Genomic DNA, 10450 nt, shown 5'->3' with positions numbered 1-10450 from the left:
ATATATATATATATATATATATATACATATACATATATATAATTTTCCACATGTGTAAGAAACAAACTGAATTTTAACAAGGATAATGGCTCCCCATAAAAGCAATAGTGTTTGTGAAATGTGGCTCTGTGGAAAATCCGTGAAAAGTTAATACCTTACCTGATCGTTATGTCAAATTCTATATATGCAGCAGCAGTGGTAATTCCATTCGTCCATCCATTTTCTTTACTTGCTTCTTCCTCTTCAGGTCACAGGGGTTGCTGGTGCTCATATCCAGCAGTCACTGTGCGTGAGGCGGGGTACACCTTGGACAGGCCACAAGTCCATCACAGGACCTTGTGGCAATTCCAATGTACAACATGCTGCATCAGTCACATAAATAAACCAGTTGGAGGATTTCTGGGAGAAGTGCTCCTCTGTTAGACAGAAGAATCCATCAGAAATGTTGTGTCTTCTTTCCTCTGCTATCTTCACATGCACATAACAGACATGGCCATTTTATTCTTCACTCATTTTGTAAGAGCTTGTTCTTGTGAACTGTGATTCTCAAATGCTTAATCTTATTATTTTGAGCATAAAATGAAATTCAAATATAGACCTAGTAGAACCGTGTTATTTTTTATTTTGCAATTTTTGGGATTTTTAATGCAGAGACTAATACTGTCTATGTTGCAATACTCAAAGAGTTAATCTTCACCATGTTGGTTGTACATAAATGTTGTAATTTCAAGCTCCACACAAACAAAATTGACTTACAAATTGTTCATTTTGTATTTGAAATAAAAGGAAATGCAGGGGAAATATATATTTTTAGCATGAATTCACAGCTTACTAAACACAGTAAAATCATAGAAGGTTTAAATGATCGAAAAACAAGTCTATCACTATAGATTATAATAAAACAATGTAGGGAACTCAAACCCATAATTAAACAAATTTATGTTTTAAATAGCAATACAGTTTGGTAGGGTTAACCTTATAGAAATAGTTCAAGCTAAGACTTGCAAGCCCTGGGGGCTTCTCTGTCCTATACCCCAACTGGAAGCTGGTTTCAGTGGAGAATGTAAAAGTTCCACTTCTCATTCTGTTGGGAGAATGAGAGGTGGAACAAAAAGTTTTCTACACTCTAAAAGTGACAACTCTCCTTTTGTTAGAACAGTGAGCTCTTAATGGTAGAATGTGGCTTAAAGGTGACAAAAAATGTTTTTAAAATAAATTCTAGCTTTTACAGAAAGCCAGTACAAACACAATGTAATCTCTCTTTTAATGTTTTCAATAGTTTTAAACTGAGAGGTTTAACAGAGTATTTTCTGAACATCCAATTAGATTAAATTTAGATCTAATAAACTAAACAAAAATATAAGTGCATCACTTTTGTTTTTGCGCTTATTTTTCATGAGCTGAACTCAAAGATGCAAGACTTTCTATTTACACAATAAATCTTTTTCTCTCAAATATTGTAAACAAATTTATGTAAATCTGTGTTTGTGAGCACTTCTTGTTAGGCTAGCCACAATAAAAGGCCACTCTAAAATGTGCAGTTTTGCTGTTTTGGATAGGGTCCTGAGGAGCAGAGAACTTGTGTTCTCTGGTGTGACCACCATTTGCAACACATCTTCACATAGAGTTGATCCGGTTGTTGATTGTGGCCCATGGGATGTTGGTCCACTCCTCCTAACTGGTTGAGGAAAGGTGCTGGACATTGTCAGGAACTGAAACAAGTTGTTATATACTCTGAGCATCTCAAACATTCTCAATAGGTGACATGTTTGATGAGTATGCTGGCCACACAAGAACTGGGATGTTTTCCGCTTAAAGGATTTGTGTGCAGATCCTTGAACATGGGGTCATGTCATACTTCAACATGAGGTGATGTTCATGGACAAATGCTTCACCAACAGGCCTCAGCATCCAGTCACAATATCTCTGTGCATTAAAAATGTCATTAATAAAATGCACCTGTGTTCATTGTTCATACCATATGCCTGCCCATACCATAACCCCACCACCACCATGAGCTACCCGATGCACAACGCTGACATCAGCAAACCGTTCACCCACACAATGCCATGTACCCATTCTGCCATCTGTCCTGAACAGTGAAAACCGGGATTCATCCATGAAGAGAACACCTCACCTGGGGCAGGTGTGGCTGAGTTGTTAGAGCAGTCATCCTCCAATGTGAGAGTTGGAGGTTCGAATCCACCAGCAGTCATGATGAAGTGTCCCTGGGCAAGACACTGAACCCCTCATAGCCTCTGATGTGTGTCCCATCAGTGTATGAATGTGATCTAAAGCACTGATTAGTCTCATTAGAATGATTTGTTCCATTAGCTTTGTAGAGATCTAGTAGAGTGCTGTATGAATGGGTAAATGAGGAACAGATTGTAGTGTAAAGCACTTTGAGTATCTTGAAATAAGACAGAAAAGGCACTATATAAGTGCAGTCCATTTACCATTTACCTCTCAAACGTCATCAAATGTGAGAATTTGCCCACTCAAATCGGTTATGACGATGAACTGCAGTCATGTGGAGACCCCGATAAGGATGACGAGCATGCAGATGCGATTTCCTGAGACGGATTCTGACTATTTGTACAGATTTTTTTTGGATATGTGTTTGAGAAAATCTCTCTCACTAACTTTGTTTATCCAAAAGAACCACACTCAATGACAGGAGATTTTTAATCAGCATTTTACTTGCAAGGACCCATTCAAGACATACATACATAGATACACAATGCATATGCATGGAATATGTCACAGAATGAGCATTGTATAGTCAACTGCAGACTTTTATATAGCAGCAGAGTCCAGTGGGCATTCCCTAATAGCCAGCTGCAGTCAGACATGATCCATGGTTGTCGGAGAGTCGGCCTCCAGATGGAGATAAGAGAATGTTTCGGGCATGTTCTCAAAGCATGAGGGAAAGATGTTCTCAGCCATCTCAGCCATACAATAAAAACAGAAATAAAAACGTTCTGCCAAAAATTATCTAACATTATGCAAACCGATTGTTGCAGCAGCTGTCTATGTGGCTGGTTTCAGATGATCTTGGAGGTGAAGTTGCTGTATATAGAGGACCTGGGATGGCAAGGTTACACAGTCTACTGTTGTGAAGCCAGTTGCATGTACTGCCAAACTCTCTTAAACACCTTTGGAGATGGCTTATGATAGAGAAAAGAGCATTCCATTCACAGGCAACAGTTATGGTGAACATTCCTGCAGTCAGCTCCATCAGAATTTGCAACATCTGTGGTGCTGTGTAGTGTGATAAAACTGCATATGTTAGAATGGCCTTTTATTGTGGTCAGCCTAAGGAACACCTGTGCAATAATCATGCTGCCTAATCAGCATCGTGATATGCCACACTTGTGAGGTGGATGGATTATCTCAGCAAAGATAAAGTGCTCACTAACACAAATTTGTGAACAATGTTTGAGAGAAAAAGGATTATTGCGTACATTAAAAAAACAAACAAACAGATCTTTAAGTTCAGCTCATGAAAAATGTCAGCAAAAACAAAAGTGTTGCGTTTATTTTTTGTTCTGTATAAATGAATTGGCGAGATAATGGTGCAAAGGAAAATTTAAAGAGAGTTTGAGGTTAACAAATAAAACTATGTAAATTCAATATGTAGAATTATTTAAAAATTTGCACACAAGATCATTTTTTCCGAGTTAACCAATAAATGATGCTTTATTGTATAAAATATCCGTGCATTTGACAAAAGAATAATAATACTTTATTTATAAAGCCCTTTAAAACAACCACAGCTGCCACAAAGTGCTGTACATATAAAATCAAGAACATTTAAACACATAAAAACAGTTGTTAAAACATTAAGATCAATAAAAGTAATAAAAACAGTGCAGATCAAATTCAGTGTGTGCAAAAGAATCATGTACCCCCTTGAACTCCCAATTATAACAGACTGTAATCTTGAATCATTTCACAGTCTTAAAACAGTTCAGTACTGGCTGAACAACAAAAACAAGAAATCATCAAGAAATAAACTAAAGTGCATCAGCTTGTCTGTAAATAATAAAAAGAGAACAATAAAGAAGAACACCCTACAGTCAAACACACATTATCAGACTGTAAAGTTCTTCTTGAATTTAGGACTATTGTTACAAAAGAACAGTAATATTAAAAACATACTGATTCACTCAATATCAGAGAACTCAGTTTGAGGTGAATATTATTTACCCAGTGAAGACTGGAAGCATATCACAGAGCTCTGGAGAATGATTGTAAAGAAAACTGTGTACATATTATATTCTGAGTAGCTGCAAATGTTGACTTGTTAAAAAAATGTGTTAAGCAATCAAAACATAAGAAGCTGTTTGGAAAACATCCTCTAGATTCAGGACATGATGTTAAATTTAGTGACAGTGGACACATTTGAAGGGATGTCTCTGAAAGTAATGTATGGATGTACGTCTACAACTGAATTTTCTTTGGAATAAATTCAAAGCTCTGCTAAAAGTTTCTGCTTTGAAAGCAGATCATAGTTTCCTAATAACTAATAAAACCTGCTAATTAACATCCAAATGCAGCAGATAATATAGGAATAGACATGAGTCTGATAATTACAATATTTTATTTGGCAACCTACTGACATGTTTATTTCTGTCAGATGAGCTGTAAAGGGGAACAACGGTTTGCTACCCACTTGGCCACCATCTGCAGCTTATTTCTTTCCTAATGGATGTTTTGATCAGATGTCAACCATCCCACCCACCCACTCAAAGGTCTCTTTTTGCTCCTGAGTGTGCAAATTACTCTGTTAATGGCAATCTTGCAAGATGTTCTTTATCCTCCTCCATCTTTACCATCCCTTCCTTCAGCTTCATTTGTTCTGCTCTACAAGCAGGGTTTATTCAGTCTTTCCAGGTTCAAGTTCAAGTATCTTTATTGTCATTAGAATCACATGTAGGGATGCACAATAATAATGGCATGGTACCGGAATCAGACGATATTAACGTTAAAGTGCATTATCGAACATTGACCATTCCATCAAAATAACTCACCAATATAAAAGACACTGTTTTTGTATGACAACCCAGTGACAAGGATGCCTGCAGCGCCAGCGCCAGTGCAATGTGATGACATCACGCGCGCCTACCTGATCTGATCACGGCATAGAAGTCAAAATGTCAACGGTGTGGATATTTTTTTATTTTTTTTAAGGATAATGGATTCTGAATATTTTTGGACTACGATGAGCCTCGCTACATTGTCCGCAGTCTGAGATATTTTTCTAACGTAGCCTTATCTGATTTACAAGCCGTCATTTCCACTATCATTGAGAAGCTAATAGCTGATAACACTTGGGTGAGTTTTACCATAGACATTTGGACGCCATGTTAGCCCCGTTAGCATGATTAGTCTTACGGTATAATGGATAGACAAAAACACTGAAATTAAAAAGGCTGTCCTTCATGCACAGGAGTGCAGAGGATCCCACACTGCAGCTAGGAACCTGAAACAAGCCTCCACAAGTGAGACAGCATCGCAGGTGAATAATGCTAATACATAACATTTAACACTTTTCATTTAATATAAGTTAAAGTGCTATGCATATCATGTGGCTGTTACTGAATATATGTCACCAGCTCTTACAGCTTTTACACAGTTTTTTGTGGAAAATAAGCCTAAATAAGAGGGCTATGTTCTGACAAAGGAAAGTATATAAAAAATATCGGTATCGGCCAAATAAGTTTTAACATATCGGCATACCGCATATCGGCCAAAAATCCAATACTGTGCATCCCTAATCACATGTGGTACATGAGGTAGAACAAAATTATGTACAAGATGTCCCAGTTAAATGCAAAAATAGCAAAATATAAAGTATAAAAATAAGCCGTAACTAAGAAGCTAAGATATACACTAAACAAACACCAAATAGTACGTTAAAAGATCTAAGATATGCGGTAAACACTAATAATGTAAAACAATACGACGTATCAACACCAGACCAAACATGAGTCTGTGGTGAGCAGATCTGTATGAATGAATGTAGCAGCATGAGATAATCAGCAGCATGAGTCCAGCAGCATGATCAGCAACATTCCATTATCCCAAGCAAAATCTCTGTCAACCTTTTCTAGCTAGTAAGGGTACTTTGGTATTTGTTCACATACATTTTCAAAAAACTACTTCAATGAAGTTTAAATATAAAAACAAAACCTGCTGATTTGTGATTTGTATGCAAAACATGTAAAAAATTGTTTGATCTGAGAAAAACAAACTGTGTTGCCAAAGCTTATCTTCTCAAGCAATCCATCATTCATTGTCTGTATTGAAAGTCCTTTGCATTATTTCCAAATTAAAAATGGTGGATTTTACTACATTGTTGTACTTTGATAATGAACAAAACTTGAAGTGAATCAGAAGAATTCCACTCAAGCCCTTTCAATGCCTCTGAAGGCTCATCCTAATCTTTTGTGTTAGGCATTCGAGGTGTCTTAAATGATAGAGATAGCATCAAAGTCATAGTGCAGCTCTGCACAAAAGACATACCGCAGAATAAAGAAGGGGTTCAATCATCTCACTTCTTTTCATTCTGCTTCCTTTTTATCTAAGCCTATGAACTTTGGGTGATTTTCTCCTCTAGACTGCTCTTTAGCTGAAACATTTCCGCTGTAATGTAATAGAAGTTGTTCTTGGTGTGATGAATGATGTAGAATAAGCAAGATTTTCTAAAGGCCTTTGACAATTGTGATATAATTGATAAGAAGGAAATGGACAACTTTAAATGAGAGGACAAGTAAAATAAAATCTTTAATTATCCTATGAGGACTTTAATATTTTATCCCTAAAAGCTAAAAAAGAAGGTGTTGGATTGGATTACACATGATGAAATTGTGATGCCAAAGAAAGATTCTCCAGTGCAAATCTTTTAGTCCTTTTAATACAGTCTCTTGTTTAAAAGTTCAGCATTTTGTGTTGACTAGGTTTCTTTAGAAACGCATTTCTTTTCTTTATCATGAATGTATGACTGTCAAATTGACTTGCCACATCTCTTGGGCAGTCCTTTTAGATTTGAACTTATGAAAAGGTCCAATCTGGGGCAGTGCAGAAGCATCAGCTCCCCTTGTTAAAGGCGGCATCATCAAACACATGTGATGGAGGGCATCTGTATCCTGCTGTGCCCAATTCAGAATCTAAGAAGGTCTTAAGTAGCTTGATGGGAGTGCTTCTTCCTTTCACGCCAAAAACTTCAAAGTTGACAGTGTTATAAAACCAAATCGTATCTTTAAGATTACTCAAGCCTGAAGCCCCAGTTATGCAGGTATTTTATTGTTTAACAATCATATTCATTTACCAACCTCTTTTGCAAATTGTCAAATGCTCTATGATTTTTTTGTTTATGAAAGATGTCCTTTGTTAAATAATGAACAATGGTTGTATATGTAAAAAAAAAAAATACTGACAGGGTTATATGTTAAATAGCATAATTTGCACAAAAAAAAGACTAATTTTAAGTCATCTTCATCTTTCAACTTCAACTGGATTTATTTTTTACTAATGTAACTCAACACTTTTTTTTAGATCAGGCTTAGTTACTCTTTTTGGCTGATGTGTGTGTGTGTGTGTGTTTTAGTATGTTCCTCGTCTTTTTCTGCTCGGTCTGTCAGCAGTTCAGTTTTCTTCAGTGCAGTCTTCATATTTAGATCATGTCTTGTCATGCCCACTCAGCTGTTCTTGTTTTTGTTATCATTTTTGTTCATGAGTTTTTGATTATTTATTCCCTCCATGTCCTAATCTAGTCAATCTGGCAATGTTTGACTTCTGTGTGAGTTTCAGTATCTGTTCATTCAGGATTTATCATGATTCTGTATTCTACTGAGTTTTTTTTATATTAGATTTTCTTCTAGTGTGCTGCCTCATCAGCTTTTGTTTTTTCTAGTTTGTTAATAAAGTTTGATTTAGTTAATTTTAAACTCCTCACCACCATCTTCCTCTGGGTTCGTCTACAAAAAGCCATTTAAAAAAAGAAAAAAGAAAAATTAAATCACAAACGACTAAAATATAGGTTCATAATTTTATTCATAGAGCATGTACTTTTCTTTAATGTTTAAAATTTTTAATACTTTATTTATTCTGTAAATTTCTCTCCCACCTCCTTGCTATCTGAAACACTTTATCTCCAGCTGCTTGAAAGGTCCAATTTGCTCTGGACATTCAGTGTCAGAATTGGAAGAATACAGAACAGCTACTTGTTGTATAATAATTATAATAATAATAAGTACTGTGTTGTCATCATTGTATGTTTCCATAGAGTGATGACATTAGTTTTAACCCATCACAACTGAGATACACCCAGGTGGAGCAGTGGGCAGCTATGTAAGCGCCCGTGGAGCAATTAGGGATTAAGTTTCTTGCTCACGGACATGTGGACATGGCAGGGATTTGAATCTGTGACTTTCTGGTCCTAAGTCGGCTGCCCCACCTCTACACCATCTCGGTCCCAATCTACAATCTACAACAGGAGTTACAAAAAATGGTTGCCCAGGCATAAGCACATACAGGTTCTGTTAACTATACACATATAACACTTTGGCATGACTCTCTCAGAGGAGTTGATGAGGGAGAGGGTGGACCCTGAAGGAGAGGGCGGGCCCTAAAGGAGAGGGTGGGCCCCAAAGGAGAGGGCAGGTCCCAAACGTCATTTTAGCACCAGCAAACTTTTTTTTACACCAATATGGAGTATGCCGTTAGTGGGAATCAGTTTTGTTTGGTGGTATCTCAGATTATGGAAGTCTTTTGAAAGACGAAACATCTCAGCAAAAAAAAAAGAAAAACATCCAGATGACCTGACTGAACGATGTTGGATTTTAAATCAGGATTATTGAGCATGGACTTTGGTATTCACATCTGGTTACAGGTGTGTTCGTATTAAATAAACACAAGTCTTCTCCAAAAATGTACACCGCGCCATGGCGGGCTGCCTGTCTCACCCAAAAACATGTATGGTACAACACTTACAGCACAAGAGAAAATGAGAAACACATCTCCTCTGTACAATCCATAGATTTACCCCTGAAAACAGTCATGGATAATTAAAGGGTTAGAAGTAGATTATTTATCCCACCCAGACAACAAACTCATATATATGCAAACATTTTATGGGGTAAAGCATTCCTATAAAAATACCTTAAACAACTGACAAACTTTCATATGAGTTTGCTTTCTGTTTCTACCTCTGCAGAAGAGAGGAGCCAAAAGAAAAAACAAACAAACAAACAAACAAAAAAAAAAACAACCATAAGTGAAGTTTTATTGGAATCTGAAAGTAAAATAATGTTGTATAAAATATTTAGTGAAATTACATTAATACCTAATAGGACATGAAACTGTTTTCTTAATTTAATTATTGTATTTGACTTTTGAACATGTAGGCCCTGTCACGATAAACAATAAATCAATTTGTATCAATCGTATGATAAATAAAAATTATCAACTCATTTTCATTTATCAGCTTTATCGTTTCTTTGTGTTTTTCTCGTTCTATTGAAGACACTGGATGACAAAAGTCTCAACTCCAGTGCTCTTCACTGACTCCTCCCTTTCTCTTTTCTTTTTAAAATCTGTTTTAACCATCCAAAATCGCATTTTTGGATGGTTAAAAGCAGCTAAGCTGAGAAGCTAAGCTACAAACTAAGCTAACAGGCCGACTTTGGGAAAAAAAAAAAAACCCTCTGTCTTGTCGAATGTCCAACATTCAAGGTTGAAACCCATGCCCTCGTGTTGTTTTTCTCTGCAAAAAGAAGCTGAGAACTTGTTTACTGTTTTTTTTGTTGAAAGCTTTGTGTGAAAAATGCTAAAGAGCTCAAGCCACACAGAGTATCCGCCATTCTGAGAACCAAAAAACAGGAACAATAGACAGTCCATGTCACGTCAAGGGGCCTCCCTCCCATTTTTCTTAAAGAGACGCTGCTCGCTCCCTCACTATCCAATCTTCGGTTCAAACAGTCTTATACTGCCATCCAGTGGTCAAAAAGGTACTACACACAAAAAGTACCCAAAATGTATTCTTAAATTTGACAATAATTACTATCCATCCATCCACACATTTCCTTTTACCCACTTCTTCCATTTTAGGTCACGGGGGTCGCCAGTGCCCATGTCCAGCAATCACTGTGAGAGGGGCGGGGTACACCCTGGACAGGTCGCAAGTCCATCACAGGGCCACATAGAGACAAACGAGACAAACACCATCCACTCCCTCACTCATACCTCGGGACAATTTAGTTACAAGATAATTAACTGCCCAGCAAAATTTGTTATTGTGACAGGCCTATGAACATGTTCAAAACTGAATACATACCTCTGCAACTCATGCAAATAATACTGAAATAGGGGAAACATGTCTGTTGTTGAGAAAATGTATAATATATATATATATATATATATATATATATATATATATATATATATA

General features: G+C 36.7%; 1 protein-coding gene across 1 annotated transcript in view; it reads left to right on the top strand.

Moving 5' to 3' along the window:
• fgf14 (fibroblast growth factor 14) overlaps positions 1–10450 on the top strand; it is a 293247-nt gene that overhangs the window by 218668 nt on the left and 64129 nt on the right. Inside the window, exon 5 of the mRNA XM_037687064.1 lies at positions 7140–7156. Coding sequence (XP_037542992.1) covers positions 7140–7156 — 17 coding nt within the window. The remainder of the gene's footprint in view (positions 1–7139; positions 7157–10450) is intronic.

This window comes from Nematolebias whitei, chromosome 13 (genome assembly GCF_014905685.2).
Source record: "Nematolebias whitei isolate Nwh7 chromosome 13, NemWhi1, whole genome shotgun sequence".
Classification (NCBI taxonomy): domain Eukaryota; kingdom Metazoa; phylum Chordata; class Actinopteri; order Cyprinodontiformes; family Rivulidae; genus Nematolebias; species Nematolebias whitei.
The sequence above is the reverse complement of the archived record's forward strand: the minus strand, read 5'-3'. Positions and strand labels throughout refer to the sequence as shown.